Source organism: Rhincodon typus, chromosome 12 (genome assembly GCF_021869965.1).
Source record: "Rhincodon typus isolate 14 chromosome 12, sRhiTyp1.1, whole genome shotgun sequence".
In the NCBI taxonomy this organism is placed as follows: Eukaryota; Metazoa; Chordata; class Chondrichthyes; order Orectolobiformes; family Rhincodontidae; genus Rhincodon; species Rhincodon typus.
Window position 1 is genome coordinate 49,120,036 of NC_063343.1, and position 24,345 is coordinate 49,144,380.

The 24,345-nt window shown below is 38.6% G+C and overlaps 1 protein-coding gene across 1 annotated transcript in view; it reads right to left on the reverse strand.

Annotated features, from left to right (window-relative positions):
• Positions 1-24,345, reverse strand: part of atp10b (ATPase phospholipid transporting 10B) — a 268,085-nt gene that overhangs the window by 92,133 nt on the left and 151,607 nt on the right. The window contains exons 3-4 of the mRNA XM_048604042.1: positions 5,602-5,919; positions 4,188-4,382 (exon numbers count right to left, since the gene is read on the reverse strand). Of these exons, the coding sequence (XP_048459999.1) occupies positions 4,188-4,382; positions 5,602-5,882 (476 nt within the window). The 5' untranslated portion in view covers positions 5,883-5,919. The remainder of the gene's footprint in view (positions 1-4,187; positions 4,383-5,601; positions 5,920-24,345) is intronic.

Below are 24,345 nucleotides of genomic sequence, written 5' to 3' on the forward strand. Positions count from 1 at the left end.
AGGAGCTTCCTGCTCCTATGATGCTGCTTGGCCTGCTGTGTTCATCCAGCTCTACACCTTGTTATCTCAGATTCTCCAGCATCTGCAGTTCCTACTATCTCTGATACGGATTTGCTACACCTTGTTTCACTGTCATAGGTTAATTTGACCTTGTAACTGACTGTTGTGAATTCCCAGGGTGGATTCCCAATGATGATGTTGATGGTAATTTGGAGACTATCATGTTTAATAAAGACAGGATTAAAACACAACAAGATATATTATCCTTCTAATGAGTTGATCACATGCTTTTGTTGGTTTACATGATTTAATTGTTAAGTATTGTGAAAAGCAGTATGCCAGCTGAAGTTGGAGTTTTATTCCTAGTTAAGCTGCAAGATCGGGTGAAATAATTTGCTTCGAAAGTTTTCAAAAAATTGATTTGCAATTTTAAAAAAAAAAAGAACTCACATATCGTACTCATCACGAAGCATCAAAAATGTGCATTTATATAGTGACTTAAATGTAATAAAAATGTCTGAATGTGTTTCTGAGCTTTCCTAAAGTATTATAACATTGGTGAATGAGATATGATCTCAACTCCAAGTTACAAACAAAACTGCCGTTTGTTTAATTTGTTTTGAAAGAAAGGTAGATATACTGGCTCATTATTTATGCAAAATATGCTTAAAATAAATGAAGAGCATTGTGATGAAATCAGCATATCCATCTCTGACACTTGGCTAGGCAAATCCACAAGGAAATGACAAATATTGTTCCTTGCATGACTAACGTCACTCTTTCAACCATTTTGCCTTGACACTTCATGTAATGTGGAAGACAAGTTGGTTGAACTAAACAGTGATGAAATGAAATAAATGAGGAACTCAACTTTCTAAGCCCATTTGATATGGTATAATCACTGTGTTGACTGTGCTATGTTTTATTTTATGTTCACGTTGTACAGGAAATAGGGATTAACAGCTTTTGGTGAAGGGCACAGTGTATGCCCCGTGTTTATCATAATGCAATATCATGTCAATCTTTGGCAGGGTTAAAGAAATATCCTTTTAAATTATAGCTTCAATTGAACAATTATTTTTCTGAAGAATATTTTAATTTAACAATTCAAATAATGTTACACCAAAACACCATTCAAATATTTTATATTCATTCAAGCGCAAATGAATGACAAAGCAAAAAAAACCTTTAAAATGTGCAATTCCTTTTCTAGTTTCTGGGTGTTCAAATACAAAAATTTTGATTTACAAGCCAGAAGTAAATTGATAATCTAAATATAACTATCTTCTAATCAGGCTGAATCTATTATTCTTTTTCAGCAAAATAAATCTGGATGTTGAATGAGCAATCATTGACAGGGTTAAAAGTCAGTTATGGGTTAAAACATTTGCCATATAGTCAATAATGAGAAGCATTTGAGAGCTAACAAACTAGGAATCCAGACTGTCAAAGTTCATAGCTAGAAACCATGCAATTAAGGACCTTGGATGAGGAATGGACAACGCCTACAAAGACTGTGGGAAGTGTAGATAAAATGGGACACATGGTTATTGTAGTATTGGAATTGTAATATGCATCCTGTAATCTGTACAAAACTTGAAGATGTTTTATAACTCCAGCAGAGTGAACTCCCCATACCAACATATAAAATAAGCAATCATTACCTGTTCTTCTGGAGTACCCTATCAATTTTTCAAGTACAAGAAACTTTTCTTCACACAATTTGTAATTTTTCTCACATTTGCATGGAGTTCAACCAGCAAATGTAATCTTATGCACTTGATTTAGAATGGTCACTCCCCCTGTGTCAGCCTATGCAATGAATGGCAGCAGTTTTTGTTTCATAAAGAATGTTACAGCTGAACCTGTCCTTATTAGCACTAGGCAAAAAATGCAAGTTTTCTCCAACAAGAATTGGAAAACAGCAATGAGGAGCAGAAACCTGTCGTATTTCCTTCCTTCCTTCTAGCCTACCTTGCTCATCCCTACCATCACCCTCCATACTCTCTCTTGCCCATGCATCCCCACATAGTCTCCAGTTGGATATAGTAGTTAAGATTTCTCTAAGTATCAGTAACATTTTTTAAGGTATGAATTTTGCAGTAACCAATGGAAAGAATTCCAAGACAGGGTTTCAAGTTTTATAATCTTTGGGCAGCAAAAGTTAAATCAATTTAACTAAACATTATTTAACATTCAACTAATATCCCAAACTCAAGAAAAGGTGCCTTTGCATTAACTAATGCAACTGAAATATGCTCTGAAGCATTTTTACTTTGTATTATATGGAATATGCTTACACTTTTTAATTCAATAGATATGTAGCACTCAAAATTAAGTCCTAAATTACTCCCAGCTTTCCGAAAGCTCACTTCTCCTTGTCCCAGCAGATTAAATCTTCCAGGATCCTTGAATATTATTCAACTCGTTCTGACTATCCCAGAACAGTTTGCATACATAGAACCTGAAAGATTTGATGGGGAGGCTTAAAATGGTGTGTAAGGAGAATAAGGAGCCAGGAATAGGCAAAGCACCAGAGTGCATGACTTCTCTCACTGGTCCCTCATGCCCTGACCAACACCCATGGACAATTTAGCCCCTATGCCAACTTAGAGGAAATATATGCCTATTCTGTCACCTCATGAACTCAGGGCCTATGCTCCGATGAAATATAATAAAGGACAAAATATTCATTCCAGACATTCCTACCTATATAAAAAAGCTCCCATGCCTGAAAGACCATTCAACAAATTTAATTCCCTTCAAGTTCTTAATCTTTTATAAAATAAACATTTGTATTCATAACACTGCATCAAAAACAACTAATCCTTTCAAAACATCTTGAAGATGCCAATCAAACTTTAAAAAATGATTTATGATCTGTAGACATCATTGGGCCAGCATTTTTACATATCACCAGCTGCCCTGAGAAAGTTGTGGTGAGCTACCTTGTTGAACTATTGCAGTCTGTTTGGTGTAGATAGATCCAAAATGTCAATAGGGAGGGAGTTCTAGAATTTTGACCTGGCAACACTAAAGGAATGATGATATATTTCCAAGTCAGGGTGGTGAGTGGCTTTGGGGAGTTTGCAAGTAGTGGTGTTCCATGTATCTGCTGATTTTGCACTTGTAGATGGAGTGATTGTTGATTTTGGAAGGTGCTGTGAAAAGAGCCTTGGTGAATTTCTGGAGTACATCTTGCAGATGGTACCCACTATTGCTACAAGAGTGTCAGTGGTACAGGAATTGAATGTTCATGGATATGGTGCAAGTCAAGCAGGCTGCTTTGTCACAGATGTTCTCAAGTTCCTTGAGTGTTGTTGGAGCTCCACTAATCCAGATGAGTATTGCATCACACCTTGTGTATAGGCTTTTGGGAATCAGGAGGTGAGTAACTCACTGCAGGATTCCTAGACTCTGTGATCCCAAGGTTGTTGATAGTTGCGGATTCAGTGACGGTTATGCCATTGAATGTCAAGGGGGATGGTTAGATTTGCCCTTGTTGGAGAAGTAATTGTCTGGTACATTGTGTAGTGCAATTTTTTTTTGTGCCATTTGTCTGCCCAAACTGGATAATGTCCATGTTTTCCTGCTTTTGTACATGGACTGCTTCAGTATTTGAGGAGTTATAATTGGTGCTGATCATTGTGCAATCATCAGTGAACATTTCCGTTTCTGACCTTATGATGGTGAGGAGCTCAACTCCAACTCTCACTGTCATAATAATAGTTTGTAGAAAACACCTGGGCATTAATAATGCTGGTTAATGACAAAAAAGATCTATTCAATCTGCTAGGAAAGATTTTTTCAACTCTCAGACACTCAGTATCACTAAATGCCTTTGCCACATTTGGGTTTTCCACATGGGGGAGACACTTTCTGCTCCACTGTCCAAAATGATTCTGCCAGATATGTGCATGTGAATTCCAGATCCAAGATCTATCAGTCTATTTGGATATGACTTTGTTGTTATATGATTCCAGGAAAATCCAGGCCTCTATCTTAGATCCTCTTCCCTTACATTGGCAATAATAAGCTTTGATGTTCTATTCTTCATTATTCCATCATATAACAGCCAACCATTAAATCATATTTTACCACCCTCAACGACTAGCAATAAATTGTGTCATGTAAAAATCTTTCACTAAACCTGAGATTTACCTTGCATTGAATCACAAATTACGTACCAATCAAATACCTGTGTCCTCGCTTGATTTATCTTTTTATCAAATCTGTATCTCTTGTAGTCTTCAACTCCATCTTTAATAGCAGTAATGGACATCACAATGATCAAGGGTAACATGGTTATCTCTTTCTGGAAAACTCCAATAGATGGGACCCAGTTCAGAAGAGCCAGGAACAGGAAGTAAATATTGGCAAACCTAGGATGTGAAAGGGCATGGAAAAACAAAATCTTTATATTTCTTCCTTAATGGAATCTTTGTCACAACATGTCTGAGAAATTGGATAACCAGTCATATCCCATTTTTAAAATGTATTCAATGACTAATCTGCATGAGGAGTGAGATATTCAACAGCATTTGATTATTTGTTAAAGGTGTCCTCTCTGGATAAGTAATTAATTGGTAGGATGAAAACTATTGAAAGAAACAAGAGTTTGCTGTACAATTTCCATGACTTTAAAATTTGCATGTCAGCATAATTTCAATGTATATGTTCAGATATCAAAAAACCCATTTCCAAAATGTAAGAAGATGGCAAAGAATTTGATCTAAAACTAGAGAAAATGAGACCATGGTGAAGTAACTCCACAGAGGCTGGTATCCCATCACCAAGTTACCCTTTATTTACATGTGCATAGTTAATGATACTGGTCCAGTTTCCTCAGAGCCAGTTCTCAGATTGGACCAGGTTAACAGCCAATCAGGGAATTCATATTCTATGAGGTCCACCTGGCTGACCTCACTACAATCACTACATTTGGAAACTAAAAACCTGAAAGACAAATTGAAAGTATTGGACATGCTGAAGAGATCAGGCAGCTTCTTGAGGACTGAAACAGAATTAAAATTTGCGGACAATAATTTTTAATCAGAATTCAGTACAAGATAGTATTCTGATGAAAGAATTGGATTTGCTGATACTTTGAACATTGGAAACCAATGCAAAGTTATTTGTACCAATAAAGTTCAATGTGATGATTGAGGTATATGTCCTGGAGTCAAATACATTTAAAATTCATTTAATCATTAAGCCTTTTTCAATTTAACTAATTGGCAACAAATATACCAGCTTAATTGAAATACTTCTCCATTACATCAAGTACTGAAAACTAAACTCTTTATACTGAGTATCAAAATCAAGAATTGTCCAAAAGTGGACAGAGTGAGAGAGAGCCAAGGAAAGCAGATGCCAAGCTGGCCTACACAGGACAGAGGAAGTACCAAGCTGGCCAATGAAGCAAAATTAGCCATTGGGTTTTCCACATGGGGGAGACACTTTCTGCTCCACTATCCAAACACATTTAAATACTTAAAAAAGCTTAGCTATGTGATTGTAATCAAGGTTTATGTTAAACACTCCTGGCAGATACCTGTGTTGTCACTAAGAATGTTGAGCCAGCTAAGCTGAGATGTTTACCTGTAAAACTGTTCAAAAATGTTCTTTGGAAGAAAGTTGATGAAGGTATACTTTGTGGTTCTTATTTTGTTGCTCAAGTAGCTTTTCATTAGCTTTTCTGAGTTTTTGGGAAACTTTCCATTATTTGGAATGATAATTCTTTGGTTGCTTGAACCAGCTGACTTTTGTGTCCTGGCTGGAGAATTCAATGATGGAGATGATAACAATGGTGTTGTTTCAGAGACACTGTAGGTTTGTTGCTGCTGGAAGCGGAATCGGATCCATTCTATAGAGTGTGCCATTGTTCCTGGATCACCTTTCCATCTTCAGTTCTATGATCTGATATTGGAATATGAGACAGAAACCATATTAGGTAAATAATATGAGATAAGAATTAACTGACATGTGAGCTCTTTAGATGCAACTGAGAACAGTAAAAGGGTCAGATTATTAACCTGATTATAATTGCAAAAACATTTCAGTAAATTCAAAAATTTCTCTGGAGTTTTGCAGAATTGAAGGGTGGCCCAACTAACCTAACATTTCAATATCATAAAATCATAGAATCTCTACGGCGTGGAAATGGACCATTTATCCCATTGAGTCCACACTAACTCTCCGAAGAGCACACCAACCAAACCCAACCCCCTACCCTATTCCTGTAATCCTGCATTTCCCATGACTAATCCACATAACCTAGGCATCCCTGGACACTGTGGGCAATTTAGCATGGCCAAATTACCTAACCAGCACATCTTTGGCCTGTGGGAGGAAACTGGAGCACCCGGAGGAAACCCATGCAGACACAGGGAGAATGTGCAAACTCCATACGGTCAGTCGCCCAAAGGTGGAATCAAACCTGGGTCCCTGGTGCTCTGAGGTAGCAGTGTCAACCAGTGAGCCATTGTGCCAGCGTTACTTCAAATTGTATGCAAGAGAATCTTGTTATTATTTTTAAAGTGTATTTGTGAAGCCCCTTAATCAAGATGGAAGATGGCATTATCAAGAATTTAATGTTGTTTCTTGCTCTTCTGATTTAGTATTTAGTACTTAACATTTTAAGGTCAGGGATTGGTGAGGAGTCAAATTTCCTGTCTCATAAATCAATTTCAAAACAATACTGCATTTTTCAATCTTAAGAACATTTTACATCTTTTGTAGTTTCCTGGACTGAAACTGAAAATGATGATTGATATGAAAAGCATAGTTTATCACTGCAGAATTGCATCTTTATAGTCCTCAGTTTACACTTCCCAGGTCCGTGTTCCGGTAAATTTTTATTTTAATCATCCTGCCAACATCATTAGGTTCCTTGCAACAAAAACAAAGTTGCTGGAAAAGCTCAGCAGGTCTGACAGCATCTGTGAAGGACAAAAACAAAGTTAACATTTCGGGTCCAGTGACACTCCCTCAGAACTAACCAGACCCGAAATGTTAACTCTGTTTTCTCCTTCACAGATGCTGCCAGACCTGCTGAGCTTTTCTAGCAACTTTGTTTTTGTTCCTGATTTACAGCATCCGCAGTTCTTTCGGTTCTTATTAGGTTCCTTACCAGACTAACCATTCACGTTGGAGTGATAAAAAGCTAGTGGAGGAACGGGGTTCAATTGAGATTTTCTGCCAAAGAGATTTCTGAATGGTAACTGGAACAGGAACCAAAAGTCTGATGATTTTCTTTCCTCGGATTCAGGGACGGTAAGGCCTATTTAAGAAGCATATTGTTACAGCCACTTATCTCAGCATAAGCCAGGATACAAATAGTCCATTTGCACACCCCATTCTTCTTTATTAATCATTGGTATTTATTATGTCCTGACCCTAAAACTATCACACAGTATTTCTATAGATAGATTATTCCCATCGTATATGGTGGGATGTTGGACATGTTTTAACTTTGATGGTTTCCTGTTTGAAAACAAGGCAAAATATCGCAAAATGTTAATTTGTCTGCTGTTCTCCCTGAAATAAAATTGACTTAAAAGGTAATTGTAGAACACTGTGAAAGGTTTCAATTTATGTAAATATATTAAATGAATGTCTGTGGAGTGGAACCAAGATCGACTTATATTAAAATGAAGTAAATTCAATTTTCAAGCTTGAATTGAATTCACAGAATCTAGTAACTGTTGAGTACTATTTTCTGACTAATTATGTGAAGCTAATTCTCTTTTATAAGCATGAATAACTTGAAGCTTTTTTCAATAAGATTGACTCTTCAGATAATCCAGGAGTCTGCAAATCGCAATATTAGAAATTAAAGAATTGTAACAGTCTGAAAAATTCATTATCGGCAAACAATTCAACATGTCTTGGACTCAGTTATATTGCAGACAGCGATAGATAATTGTATGTGGGTCACAGAGTATAAATGACCTTTTTAGATCTTGCACAAAGAATCCACACAGGAATTGATTTTTTTTGACTATCTAGGCAAGATCAGTTTCAACATTTTGCAACATCAGTATCAACTGTAGGACAACTACATACAGTTAACCATTGCATCACAAGACCCTCATGATGTCAAATTTCAGTTGCCTGTGAACATGATTGTACTATAGAGTCAATTGAGACTTCACTGTGGGCCATTTGCCACCTCAGAGGAGGCCTAAGATCATGAGTAGCTAACACCTGTTAAAGCACGACCACTTAAAACCACAGAAAAGGTTTACCAGGATTTTGCCTGATATGGGGTATTTTAGCTATGAATAAAGTTTGGATAGACTAGGCTTGTTTTCACTGGAATGCAGGAAGTTGAGGGGCAACCTGATAGAAGTTTATAAGATTGTGAATGGCTTGGATAGAGTGGAAAATATGAGGCTTTTCCCCAGTGTGCATGGTTCAGTTACTAGGGGATACAGGTTCAAAGTGCGACTAGGAGTGGGGGAATTCTAAAAGAGATATGCAAGGTAAGTTTTCCACACAAAGCATGGGAGTGCCTGGAACATGCTGCCAGAGGAGATGGTGGAAGCAGATATATTAACAGCATTTAAGAAACACCTGGACGAATGCATGGATAGGAAGGGAATGGAGCGATACGGATCCTGTAATTAAAGAGCGCTGGCTTGGGGGGGGCGAAGGGCCTGTTCTTGTGCTGTATTGTTCTTTGCTCTTTATTCTAATGGAAAGGCATTCTGACTAGATCAGTTGCTGAGTGACATTTGCAACCAATTCTTGCCTATAAAACACTCAGCTATAACGCAACATGGGGGAACCAAGATGCAAGATTCTCTGTTGCAGCACTGAAATCCTTGGTTAAGAGGCCTTGGAGGATGAGAAATGTGCTCTATCCACAAGGGACCATCAGTTCTCCCCCAAGTCCACCAAGTTCAAATAAACTCTCAGAAGACACTGAGACCAGATAACCATGGCAATCAATGAGAGCAGTCAAATCCCCAGTGTGTGGATTGGGTGCTGCAAACTAGTACAAGGCAGTGCTCAATGCAGCAAAACTTCAATAATTTAAATCAATCAAACACCTCACATGCAACATTTATAGTTTCATCTGAACCTTACATACTGAAAAGTGCAGTGTCACAGCACTGTCTCACTCTCCAATGAGTGAGGCTTTTTTTTTAACAAAGTGTATTCAAAAAATTTGATGAATAGCATTGTTTTGCCCTAAATTCACTGGTATTACATGTTTTCATTTAATGGGATAACAATTCTTAAATCAATAGAAATGAATAAATTCAAAAGAAAATTAAAGGGTAAATCTACCACTCCCATACTGTTATAGATGGGAGGTTCTGTTGGTAGAGTGGGAGATATGGCTGCAAGACAGAACTACTGATTCTCCCAACTACTTTCCACTTCAGCAAAGTCATTTTCTGGGATCATGTCACCAGTGAAACTACTGATCAAATTGATGAATACTGTGAAGAGTTCATCATTGAGAGTTAAATGTGGGTGTCAAAAGAAAATATGTGCAGTGCTGGAGTAAATTTGCTGGTTACCCCTGCACACCTGCCCACGTCAACTATATTACAGCATGGGCAAGATCATATTTGGATGAACTGAGCCATTGACATGCTCAATTGATCCTTAGTTATTTATTTAAATATGATGGCCAGGCTGTTGACTTGGCATCCAACCACCAACACAAATCCTCCAGCCCCCGACTCCAAACACTCAAACCCCCACCCTGACCTCCACTCTGTATTACGTGGATCAGCTTGGGAATGGGTGGAAAGTTCCCTGCTGAAAACATGCCCATTGGGAACACATAAAGTCCAGCCCACTATGTGGGAGATCCTTTTATATTTCTTTTGGCTAAACCAATATTTAAGACGGAGATGTTGGTGTACTGGTGATGTCAGTGAACTAGTAGTCCAGGACACCAGGCTAGTGTACTGGCACCACGAATTTAACTCCCACCTTGGTGATTGGTGATGCTTAAATTCAATAAAAGTCAGGAAATAAATGCTGGTGTAATGGTGACCATGATGGTAAAACTCCATCTGATTCACACAGGTCCTTTATGGAAGGAAATCTGTCATCCTTACCTGGTCTTGTCTCCAAGTGTCTTCATACTATTAGCAATGTGATTGACATTTAACTGCCCTTGAGAGTGAATCAATCAAATCAAGGACAAGTAGAGACTCCCACATCTCATCTAAGTATGAAGGAGGAAAAAAGTTCCAAGGATGCTAGCGAAACAGTTTTTATCTGTTGAAAACGTAGAGTAACTTTCCATTTTTGGTGAATGTTAGCTGGGGAACTGCACAACCTAGATCAAAGGAGCGAATAGGAAACCAAAAACATCAATAAGTTGGAAGATATCATGAGTTTGCATGAACTATTTGCTGAGGGAACAAAAGAGATTTTAACAAATGAAAATCCTCACAATCTCCTCCTCTGCTTCTTGAAAGCATTTATCACTTTTATATCAGGTGTCAGGGGACGGTATTAAATTACAAACTGTGTTTTTCACATTATGCTGCACTTAGAATGATATCATCATGGGGAAACTCATGGTTTAATTGGTAAAGTCACTAATGAGGTAATGCATTATAGGAGAATTAAGTTGATTTTACATTCTTATACGAAGCTGCCTCTAATGCATACTGATCTTCTGAAAATAACAAAACACAAATGTTATTTGGCAATAATAATTGACAATGCCAATACACATTAGGGAGTTGTTCTACTTCAGCAAAGTTTTTCACAAGAATGAATCAAAATGGATTTACACCTTTTCTGAACATTTTAAATTTTAAACATCTGCCATATGAATAATGTTAGAAGCCATTATTACAGACTTTAAAACTGGGCACTTAGATAGGTTCAAAGTAATCAGGTAGAGCCAACTATCCTCATACATAAATTGCAATAGTTAGCATGCAGGTGGGCAAGCAATCAGGAAATCTAATAGAATGTTAAATTTTATTGTGAGGGGAATTGAATGCAAGAATAGGGAAGTTATGCTTCAGTTATACAGGGCATTTGGAGTACTGTGTACAGTACAAGTCCTTACTTATGGAAGGATCATCATAGAATCCCGACAGTGTGGAAACAGGCCCTTCGGCCCAACAAGTCCACACCGAACCTCAGAACATCCCACCCCGACCCATCCCCCTATAACCCATCTAATCTACACCTCCCTGAGGTGTATGTTAAAGCTTATGTTAATATGTTAGAAGCAGTTCAGATAAGATTTACTCCATACACTTGAAATAAGCATATTTCCTGATGAAAAAAGGCTAGAATGGCTAGGCTTTATCCTCTGGAGTTTAGAAGAGTCAGAGATGACTTAATTGAAACATATAAGATCCTAACGGATGCTTTCCAGTCGTGGAATCACACTTAATATTGGAAAATGGGTTATGAATTTTCCAAGCACGGGCTGGTTGGTTACTGTCAATACTTTGCTTGTTGCAACCACCTGGAGGGATATGCTGTGTCATCTGATCATCCATCCTTTGAGATGTACGGCCTATATAACTGGCATTACAGAACAAAATGCAATAAGGTTAAGATTAGAATTATGCAAAAATTCTGTATCAGATTGTTGATTTTCTAAATTTGCAGTAACCACTATTGATCTGAAGCTTGCTAGCTGTGTGCACACTTCCATTATGAGAAAAGTAAGAGAATGAAATCTGGAAAGCATTCCTGATACCTTCATTCTCCCCTTCTCCCAAGTAAGGCATCATTACATATAACAGCACGCTGAAAGGTTTTTACAGTCCAACTTTAGATGAAATCAGCTCCACATCCTTGAAGACCTTGTGCTGTCTGTGACTCCTTCTGCCTCATAGAGATAAATTTGTTCAATTTGTAATAACCAATAATGTAGCTGAGATATACATGCCCCGTAAGCAGCACATATGTGTGGTCGTGCAGCACAAAAACAAAATACGCACATGCCCCATGCACCTGACACACCATGCATGCCCATGAAGAATCCACCAGATGGCAGGTACCCAATGTCTGCATGCCCCATAAATCCCATGATCCTCCATGTGCCCCAAAACTCAAGCCTTTGGAACTCAATCCTCAGCCATGTAACTGCTTCCAGCTCCAGGCAAATCACAAAAAACTGTGATTGTCGAAGCAGCAGGAGGTTTGAGGAAGGGGAAGAAGCTAGGTCACATCCAGTGAGGGACTCAAGTTAAAAGCTGTAGGAACAGGGTCAGGGAGTCCTAGGGAATTTACAGTACTGACTAGGATGATCAGGTACAAAGTCTAGGAAGCAGACAGTCATTCCAGAAGAAAGTGACATGTGATACAAGTAGGAAGTTACATTTCTTTTTCATATTTTAAAGCTTAGTTTTCTGGATAAGTTTAAAAAATATCCATGTTGGGATTGCCATGACTGAAAGTAGTATAAAATGGAAAAGGTGGTTCTCAGATGATATAAAATAGGCAGAAAGATTTTTAGCTGAAGTACTTGCGCAGTTTGGTATCTAATGTTGAGCTATAAGACAGAGCATTCATAGCTTTGTAGAAGGAATAAGGGTGGCACAGTGGCTAGTACTGCTGCCTCACAGCACCAGGAGCGCAGGTTCGATTCCAGCCTTGGGTGTTTGTCTCTGTGGAGTCTGCACGTTGTCCCTGTGTCTATGTGGGTTTCTGCCAGGTGATCCAGTTTCCTCCCACAGTCCAAAGATCTGCAGGTTAGGTAGATTCACTATGCTAAATTGCCCTGTAGTGTCCAGGCATGTGCAGTTAGCTGAATTAGCCATGTGAAATGCAGGTTTACAGGGGATAAGGTGGGTGCTTTGTGTCTGGGTGGGATGCTCTTTGGAGGGTCAGTCCAGACTCAATAGGCTGAATGGCCTCTTTAGGGAGTTTATATCCAAGGTAACAAGATTAAGGTGGTACACAAAGGATCCTGTTGAGTAGTAGCAAACAGGCAGCTGCCATTTTTTGTACAGAGCGAGTTAGTTAAGGAGGTCAGTACTGAGGAAAAGTCACAGGATTGAACGTTTAAATATGTAAAGTGACATTTGAACCAAAAGGTACACAGGGGTGAACACAGCAGGCCAAGCAGCATCATAGGAGCAGAGAGGCTGACGTTTCGGGCCTAGACCCTTCATCAGAAAAGCTGATGAAGGGTCTAGGCCCGAAACGTCAGCCTCTCTGCTCCTATGATGCTGCTTGGCCTGCTGTGTTCATCCAGCCCTGCACCTTGTTGTCTCGGATTCTCCAGCATCTGCAGTTCCTACTATCTCAGATACACAGGGGTGCCTTGTTAATTTACAAAAACTAAAATGAACATGGAATTTAATAAATGCTTACCATAACACAAACAACATGAACTGAGGTTGCAATATACAGTACGCAAAAAGACCAGTCCCAATCAAGTGAAATTCCTTATTGATAACGTCATTCTTGCAGTAGAAATAAGGTATCCATGTTTTCCATGCAAGAAATTCATGACCATGTGGCAACGTATGCAGCAATCACTGAGAGCTGCTTGCAACTAGAATTACACAACTGAATTTGTAAAGTGCATTGGCTTTATCACACAGGGATAGTTCCTGGATGAATTGCACAAATTCTGCTTCCATAAATTGAAAGTGGACAGGCTTAGAGACATTGCTGTACAAAATAATGTTGAATTTGTACATCAAGTTTGACAAGAATCTCAACCTGCTTGCAAGATTCTCTTTGCAGAAATTTTGAAATTGACGGCTTGTAATTGTATCTCCATTGTGACATCAATCAAACAATTTTATGTAAGCAGTGAGCTCGAATTACAGAAGATGATTTTTACACCTCGCGGAGTATCTGTTATGCTGGGAAAGGAAAACAGACTAGCTGGAGTCTTCTGATGCAAAACCAAACATTTATCAGAACAGCTTTGTGTTACAGAGAAGTTCAGAGACTAGTTCAGATGTTTGGATGCAGGTGTCAATTATGGACAATATTGAAATGCTTTTAAGAACAGTGAATACAATGTTCAGCAAGTCAACTGTGAAGAAAGGACAATTTAAGGAATTTGCCCAAATCACAGATTGTGATGCAGTGCCATTTCAGCCTTTCAATGAAGTGAGGTGACTATCAAGACATTTTGCAGTGAGTGCACTAATGTGAAACTAGTGCTTTATGAGTACTGCACAGAGCAGATGAATAAGTGCAGTGATCCAATAAACCCAAATATTGCTTGAAAATGCTCACAAGCGACAATATCAGGTTGCATTGACAGCTCTGAACAATGCTCTCAATGAACTGGCATCACTGTACAAATTCTTGTGCAGAAATTGTTTGACAACAATTAACGTGATACAATTACAAAAGCCAAGATCAATAAATTGAAGACTTGGTATCCAGGCGAACCTATTAATTGGAATGGTGAAGGAAAGAAGGTCCTAGCGGTTGCAGACAGTGATGCGGACACTGTCATAACCTCCAATTTATTCATCTGTTTTCTCACTGCCTGGATTTTCAGAAGAGGAATTACTGAAATGGTATACATTTGATCAAGCTGTAATCGTTAAGACAACCATTTATAAATTTGGTAAAGACAGTGTTATGCCACTGATATCAAAATATTCCACTTTTATACCAAATTATGATGGAAGTGTCGCCACAAAGATCTATGAGGAGTATTCCAATTTCAAATTGATGGTTGTGTAAAAAGTAAAGATGGGTTCCATTCAGATATTCAGTGATTTGGTGGACTGTGTGTTCTAAAAGACCACCAGTTTCAAGAAATGTCTATTTCGCTGATCACTTGTGCAACATTTCAGGCAACAAGTGCTGACTGTGAGTGTGAATTTAACCTCATGAACTTGATTAAGTTTAAATCCAGAAATGGTTTAGCGATAGATCATTTGGACAACTTGATGTGAATTAAGTCACACATTTCATTTTGACAAAATATCAACCAGAATGCAGTATGCAACCATTGGGCAGCAAATAAAGATAGGTACAAAAAGTTGCCAATGATGAGGTGAATAAATTATTAGGGTCCTCTTTTGGTCATGTTGTACATGTGGTGTACGTGGCACCACACTAAATTGTATGCAGACCTCTGATGCAGGGGAGGGGGACAATGGCCCAGTGGTATTATCACTGGACTGTTAATCCAGAGATTCAGACAATGGTCTGGGGACCTGGATTCAAATCCCACCAAGGCTGATGGTGGAATTTGAATTCAATAAATATCTAGAATTAAGAATCTAACGATGACAGTGAATCCATTGTCAATTGATGGAAAAACCCATCTGGCTCACTAATGCCCTTTAGGGAAGGGAACAGCCATCCTTACCTGGTCTGGCCTACATGTGACTCCAGGCCCACAGCAATGTGGTTGACTCTTAACTGCCTTCTGGGCAATTAAGGATGGGCAATAAATACTGCCTAGCCAGCAACACCCTCATCCCATGAATGAATAAAAGAAAAGCCCAGAAAACATTTTTGTTTATTTTAACAGGTAGAATATCCGTAACTATAAAATAATATAAATGTTCACTTTTAATAGTTAACACTGAGAATAGATAACAGTATACAGGTAGAATGCCTGCAGCAGTAAAATAGTATAAATGTGCAATTTTAATAATTAATAAACAAACTGCAAAACAAAAGTCATACGACTTTTGCTCAATGGATACAACATGCTGCTGAGATTACTCCAAGTTCCATACTGATGTGAGAATATAGAGGGAACACTGGTCAAGATTGCTTACGGCTAGGATTTGTATTTGACATAGTTGGTCACTGTACAAAATTCACATGGAAACTTCTGTGATCAAAGATGGCTTTTACCTGTCGTTAACAAGTGCCTCACTAATATAACTGACCCTTGAAGAGTCTTATATCATTCACAAGCAGAGCCCTCATGCTCAGATAGAGAAAAACATATACTTCGGTGATGGCAGCTATTTTTCACTTCCATTGCACATTAGCAATTCAGATGAGGATGAAAGACAACACAGATCGTGCTTTTCAGAGTGAGTTTATCAACCTTGGCAATCCCCCAAACTAAAACCTAAACTAAACTCTTCCTTGCATTCATCATTGACTCCATAATTTCAAACTTTCACACGTTCCCTCCCAATTCTTGTCTATTTCTATCTTTATTTATCTTTATCTCACGCTACCACCCCACCCAAACCTGCCCTCATCCCAGGTCTACAGCTTTAGCTTTGTCAGTCATCATGATGCACTATCCTCCTATGAAAGCCAGGATGGTAGTGACTATTAATGACCTTCTTTACCACAGTAACACATGCTCTCCAAAGCTCTACTATAATAAGTTCCCTCCTCCACAATTATTGTCCCTTCTACATCCCAGCACGCTGCCTCCAGTCCTTCTCTCCATCATAAGGTCAGAAGTGGGAATGTTTGTATGATTGCAACTCCTCAGATTCTGAAGTAACCATGTCCATATGCTGTGAGACTAGACAATATTCAGGCTTGGGCTGATAAGTGGCAAATAACATTTACACCATAAAAGTGGCAGACAAAGATCCCCCATAGCCACCCACCATAGTCACTGCTGACTTGAAATATATCACCATTCCTTTAGTGTGTTGGGGTCAAAATCCTGGAACTCCCCCCATACTGAATTATGGGTGTACCTACATGAAATGGATTGCAGCAATACAAGCAGTTCACCACCATCTTCTCAAGGGCAAATAAGGATGGCAATAAATCCTAACCCAGCCACATCCCATGAAAATAAATGAAACAATTGAGTTCCTAACATGCCCATCACAGCATTTTTAGTGGACATATCGCAAGGACATATGGCCCAGGCCTCTGACAGTATTGAAAGGACAGTCCTGACTGATGTGTGCCCAAATTCCTGACTGATTTTTGTGCATTTCTCTGAATAACCTACTGCTAATCCCAGGACTTGTTTCACTGGACATATAGGAGTGACCATGATCCATTCCGTGCCTCAAAATGATGCAGCACCCCAACCCTGAATGCCCCAAGCAGCTGACCCCTTGTCAAGACTTCCTGGCTGACAAGGGCATATCCAAGCCCCTGGACTGAGATTGAACAATCCCCTTGACTTACTGTACTAAACAGTATGGCAAGACATACTTTGGTCTTTTACTTATAAATTCTGCATCTGATACTACCTCTCTGCGAGACTTTAAGTTCTGACTGAGGCAGCAAAACACAAAAGGGCAAGGCAGAGATTCTGTGAGTATCCAAGTAACTGCAATGTGAGTGAGTGCTCAGAGACTTCATTAATGACTTCCCAAGGGCTGTTATTACGATTGCCAGTAACAACTGCAATACCGATGCAATAGGAAAATCAGCAGATTAAAAACAAAAGTAGCTAAAATGTACAGAGTGATCCAATCAATGAAAACATAGGGTTTGAGGAAAACAGAACTACAAACTTAATCTATTTATTTTATCCAAACACACAGCTAGTAAAGTTACAGTTGGAATAATTTTTGTACTTATTTTTCTCAAAATGCTGACCTGGTTATTTACTATTACACTGTTCTTTCTCTTCCATCCTGAAAACAAGGAACATTTCAGGAAGTCAGAGGCAATAAAACTGAAATCCAGAATTTGCAGGGAAAGGAATCAGGTGAAATGTAATCCAGGCACTACTGGTCATAAACTAGATGCTGTTTTATGTGTCGTAGAGTATCAACACAGAGGCAAGCTGGATAAAACTCTAAAGCAGGCTTCCTTTGGCATATCAGCCTCTGTTAAGACCCCTCAATCTTCAACTATGACCCATGAAAATGACATATTTTAAAATCAAAAGTAGGTCAAAAACATTTGCTGAGAAGTGATGGGAGATATATATATATATTTGTGTTGCTCTGTTGCAGAGGAATACAAATTCTCAATTTCAACACATTCGTTGTCTTCAACAATTATAGAATGAAGAATGATGGGACATAAAAATAGGCTCTTTGGCCTTTGTGTCTGTGTTGTCTTTTTATTAAAGTTATCAAATTAATTCCACTTTCATGCTTAACCCCATAGCCATACTGTTCCTTCACACATATTTATCTAATTTTCCTTTGAATATTTGAATCTGCTTCCACTTCGTTTTCAGGCAGTGCATTCCAGATTAATGCAATTTGCAGTATAAAAGGATGTTTCCACATACCAGCTCTGTCTCTTTTGCCAAGCGTTTTAAATTGACACTGACTTGGAAGCAATCTTGTTTCCACCAGAATAGTTTCTTTGCAATTGTTCATGTATATTTTTGGGACAGTAAACATTTTTGTTATGACACATTAAATGCACTGATCACATTTGGTCCATGCACAGTGAAATAGAATTTACCAGACATTACCTGTTGAAGTCAATGCGAATTGCAATTTATTCAGCACCAGTGCTGTTAGGAGATTAACTGTAAGGATTGTAAATGCATAGAGCACTTATAATGAATGTGACATTCACTAATGACAAATGGAGCTCTCGACTCTGCATAAATTAATTTGACCTTTTCAAGAGAAGTGTAAATGTTTGAAGGAAAACACATCTGTCCACATTAATCATTTCATCAATCAGAGCTCAAATAGTTGTATTGTAATAGTTTACTCCTGCACAAGAGGTTGCTTTACTAAGACAAGGCTAACATATTTCACTTGAACACTTAATCTGAAGTGAGTATTTTTATTAATGCTGCTCTAGGAGCAAGTACAGTTTAATTTAGCTGAAGATTTATGTCAAAATTAGTTCTCATCTAATTATATTTAAGACAGAGTGGCTCCAAATCTTACCCTAAGATGTGGAGGTGCTTGTGTTGGACTGGGGTGGACAAGGTCAGAAATCACACAACACCAGGTTATAGTCCAACAGGTTTATTTGAAATCACAAGCTTTCGGAGTCTTACTCCTTCTTCAGGTGTTAGTGAGAGAGGTAGTATCGGATGCAAAATTTATAAGTAAAAGACCAAAGATCAGGGATTACATATTAATCAATTAAAACCTTCTAAATGATTAAAGATTTAACAACATCTTAGGTTTGTTTAGTACATCCTCATCAGTGGTGTGACACTTTGATCTTTTACTTATAAATTCTGTGTCTGATACTACCTCTCTCACTAACACCTAAAGGAGGAGTAACGTTCCGAAAGCTTGTGTTTTCATATATACCTGTTGGATGATAACCTGGTGTCATGTGATTTCTGACCTTACCCAAAGAGGTACATTTAGTTTTTCTTAAGAAATAAAGAGGCAGAGTTTTAAAATGTATTCTCCTGAACAGTGCAGTACACTAAACTTCACTATATAGAGTACTTGTATAACCGGAATGTCAGTCTAGGTACTGTATTTTATGGTTGCAGAGGTTAACTTGATAGTCATTATCTGAAAAGCAGGCTGTTGCCTGAGTACAGAAATTTTAATCACAGGAATTTGAAACAGTGCTTTCAGAGACAACGCCTCAATGCCTTGGCGATGCACTAGAATTTTAAAAATAAGCATGCAACAGCAAGAGGAATATGGGGAGTTAGGTACTCACTCTTCATCAATGCCTGAATAACTGGTCACCAAACAGGAAAGATGAAAAGGTAACTTCCAATTTGCAGATTGCAGACCATACCCTAACACTCAGGTGGACCTTAGCGCACAGCTGTTGGGTTTAAAGCAGGCAGAAGTTAAACATTGTTTTAATGTTGAAAGATTTTTGTAAACTTTACTCTGAACTGTCTGCATTGGTGTGCAGCATATGGTGAGGGTACCAATTCATTGGAAAAGTTTACTTTATCCTCACCAATCGACCTGTCATAGCTACATCTGCCCATTACAATATTCATTGGAGAAGGTTCAGAAGGGAGGTGAAAAAGTAAACACAAGAAGTGAAGAGGATTTATGAAGATGACTAGCAGCCAACACAAAGGGAATCCCAAAGTTTTCTACAGGCACATTAATAGGAAAGGGACAATAAAAGGAGGAATATGGCAGATTAGGGACCAAAAGATGGATTTATCTAAAGACAAGAGGCATGGCTGAGCTGTTAATTGTATATTTTCCAGCTGTTTTTACCTATAAGGCAGATACTACTCAGGCCCTGGTGACAGAATAGGACATTCAAGCCGCAGAAGGAATTAAAATTGATAAGGAGTAGGTAGTGGCTGATGGGAGGCAACGGCCAAGTGGTATTATTGCTGGACTGTTAATCCAGAGACCCAGATAATGCTCTGGATTCGAATCCCACCACGGCAGATGGTGGAATTTAAATTCAATAAATATCTGGAATTAAGTCTCTAATGATGACCATGAATCTATTGTTGATTGTCGGGGAAAACCCATCTGGTTCACTAATGTCCTTTAGGAAAGGAAACTGCCATCTTTACCTGGTCTGGTCTACATGTGACTCCAGACCCACAGCAATGTGGTTGACTCTTAACTGCCTTCTGGGTAATTAGGGATGGGCAGTAAATGCTGCCTAGCCAGCAACACTCTCATCCCATGAATGAATAAAGAAAAAAAAAAGCTGTTGGTACTTAATGTTGAGAAGACACTGGGACCAGATGAGATACATCCAAACATATTGAAGGAAATGAAAGTGATGATTGCAGAAGCTCTGACGATTATCTTTCAATCTTCAACAGATTCCAGGGTACATGTGGAGGATTGGAAATTACAAACATCATCTCCTTTTCTAAAATGGTTGTAAAGATCGACCCAGCAAATCCAGTTGTGTCAGTTTAACTTTGGTGTCGGGTAAACTCTAGAAGCAATTATTCAGATTTGAATTAATACTCACATGGGAAAGTATGAATAGTTTGGAAGAGCCAGAATTAATTTGCTAAAGGAAAATATCGTCTAACTAATTTGCTGGAGAGTTTTGAAAAAATAACAGAGCAGATCGTTGAGGGGAAGTCTGTTGATGTGGTGTATATGGATTTTCAAAACTCATTGTAATGAAGGAGACAGTTATTAGGAGGTCATGCTCAGCACACATCTCAGCAAGACAAGCCCTTTCTATTCCAATTGCCAAACCTAATTTTACTGATGGCTCATTCCCATGTTGATCTGCACCAATTTTTGCATTGAAGTCATTTATTTTAAGAGTAGCAATCAAGGACTGGAGATCATTTGAGAATTTATCCTCAAATTCTTCAAGGTTAGTCATGGTATGGGCATATACATTGATGAGAATTGCTTTCCTGTTGCCATGCAGATGGAGTTTAAACACCATCAGATGCACATCAACACCCTTGACACTAGGCAGGCCAACTTGCAGATGCAATGCTTTCTGACAGCAAAGTCTATGTAAGCTTCTTACACTTCGTGTTTTACACATCTACTCCAAAGGAATGAATAACCTCCACTGACTTTCTTGAGTTGACCGTCTTCATCAGAAGAGTTTCACAGAAGGTGATAATCTGGATGTTGAATCTCATCAGCTCTCTACCAGCAAGAGTAGTTTTTCTTTCAGGTCTGCTGGCTGTGACATTCTCCATGAGGGGGTTTTTATCCCAGGAATCATTTTTGTGAATCTTTTCTAAATCCTCTGCAATGCTTTCAATCCTTCTAAAGTGTGGCATCTAGAATAGGACACAGTCCTCATAGGGTCAGAAAGCATCAAAGCAAGAATAGACCATTTGTTTCTTTCCAGTTGATGTCCAAACAGTGTTTTTGACAAGTTTATTCTAACGTTCTTGTTTTTGCAGTGTACACTACTATTGATAACATCCAGAATGCAGCACCTCTCTCTCCTTCTCTCAACCTGCCCTGCCACTTTCAATGATTTGTGCACATATGCCGTCATGTACCATTGCTTCTACTCCCCTTTTAGAAATATACCCTCAATTTACATCACATCCCTTTATTCTTCCTACCACCGAAACCATTTCACATTTCTCTGCATTAAACATTATCTGTCACTTGGCTGCAAATTCTGCAACGTTGTCTTTTTTTTTTGAAATTTAACATTATCCACCTCAGTTCATAATACTTTTAAGTTTTGTGTCATTTCCAAATTTTGAAATTGAGCTTTGTGCACTAAGGGCTAAACCATTAATATATATTAAAATATCTGCAATTCTAGTAGCAACCTCTGGGGAAACTGCATTATAAACCTTCCTTCAGTTTGAGAAGCATCCATTAACCATTATGTTCTGATTCCCGCTACTCTGTCAATTTTGTCTTTAAAGTGCTATAGTCCCTTTCACTCCATGAGCTTTAGTTTTGCTCACAAGCCTTTTTAATGTGACAATTTATTAAATGTGTTTGAAAGTACATGTACCCCACATAAAATGCATCCCCTTCATTCATTACCTTCGAACACTTTAGCAGAAAATCTCAACCATATTATGTGAGCACTATTGCCTTTCAACAAATCCATTTTATATTACAAATGCGAGTTTGCCCAATTTACTGAAACTTTTCTTCCAAGTTATTGTCTCTCATAATTGTCCTGGCACTGAGATTAACCTGGCTAATCTGTTATTGCTGTGTCTATCCTACTATCCATTTTTTTGATTAAAAAGGTACTCAAGACAGTGCAGTACAATGGTCAACTTTCTGCTTTGTTCAATCAGTTTGTGTCAGCAACAGCTTTTCTAGCACACTAGCAGAATTTACATTTGCATAACACTTTTAAATGCAGATATACTTCTTGATTTTAATAAGGTCAGCCAGAATGACCTCACAGAATATGAGTTCCCATGTTGGAACTGTTAACCTGGTCCAATCATGGAGCCCTGGCTGACAGATACAAACAGTAATGTCAGCGGTTCTGTTCACTCAGAGACCTGGCTCTGAGGAAGCTGGATCAGTGTCTAGTACTCTCCATGTGTAAATAAAAGGTGACTTGGTGATGGTATACTGGCCTATGTGGAGTTATTTCACCTCTTGTATCACATTAAGAATTAGTTGTATAGTGCAGATCCTGTATTTTACAGCTATAGTCTGTGTTTATCTTAAACTCAGAAGGACATGTTATTTCTGCTTTCCATTCACTTTCAGTTTAACTTTCAGAAAGTTTGCTTGTATTTTTTTTAAAAGACAACGAGAAAAAATTGAGAGATGGAAAGTAGGCAAAAAAATACATGAGAAAAGAAAGAAAGTAAAAGAAACCCAAAAACGCAATGACTTTGGTATGAGAGTGCAGAAGGATACATAAGGGAAGATTAATTTACTTGTTTTGAATATAACAAGTCCCAAAGATGAAAGTGTAATTCATTTGGATCTTCAAAATTCATTTACATGCTCATTCAACATACCTAAACTAAATTACAATATTTATCTGGTCAATGAGCATAGAATTAAATTATGACATATTAGTAAAAGTATTCCTAGGTAGAAGCAACCATAATATGATTGAATTTTTACATTCAACTGGAGGGAGAGAAGAATGGGTCCAAGACTAGTTTATGAAATTTAAATAAGTAGAGTCATAGAGTCTTAGAGACATACAGCAGAGAAACAGAAGCTTCATTCCAACTCATCCATACCAATCAGATATCCTAAATAAATTCAGTCTCATTGTCAGCATTTGGCCCATATCCCTCTAAACCCTTCCCATTCAGATACCCATCCAGATACCTTTTAAATGTTGCAATCGTACCAGCTTCCATCACGTCCTCTGGCAGCTCTGTCCATGCATGCACCACTGTCTGCAGGGAAAAAGTTGCCCCTTAGGTCCCTTTTAAATGTTTCCCCTCTAACCTTAAACCTATGCCATCTAGATTTGCATTCTCCCAACCCGAGAAAAAGACCTTGTCTATTTACCCTATCCAGGCCCCTCATCTATTTCTAAACCTCTATAAGGTCACCCCTCAGTCTCCAACGCTCCAGGGAAAATAGCCACAGTCTATTCAGCCTCTCCCTATAGCTCCAACCCTCCGACCCCGGTTACATTCTTGTAAATCTTTTCTGAATTCTTTCAAGTTTCACAATGGGGCAGCACGGTGGCTGAGTGGTTAGCACTATTGCCTCACAGCGCCAGGAACCTGGATTCAATTCCACCCTCAGGTGACTGTCTGTGTGGAGTTTTCACATTCTCCTCTTGTCTGCATGGGTTTCCTCCAGGTGCTCTGGTTTCCTCCCACAGTCCAAAGATGTGCAGACTAGGTGGACTGGCCATGCTAAATTGCCTGTAGTGTTCAGGAATGCCTAGATTAGGTGGTTTTAGGGGGAATGGGTCTTGGTGGGATGCTCTGAGGGTCGGTATGAACTTGTTGGGTCGAAGAGCCTGTTTCCACACTGTAGAGATTTTATGATCTATAATGAAGAATATTCTTCCTAGAGCAGGGAGACCAGAATTGCACACAGTATTCCAATAGTGGCCTAAACAATGTCCTGTACAGCAGCAACATGACCTCCCAATTCCTATACTCAACGCACTGACCAATAAAGGCAAGCATACCAAATGCCTTCT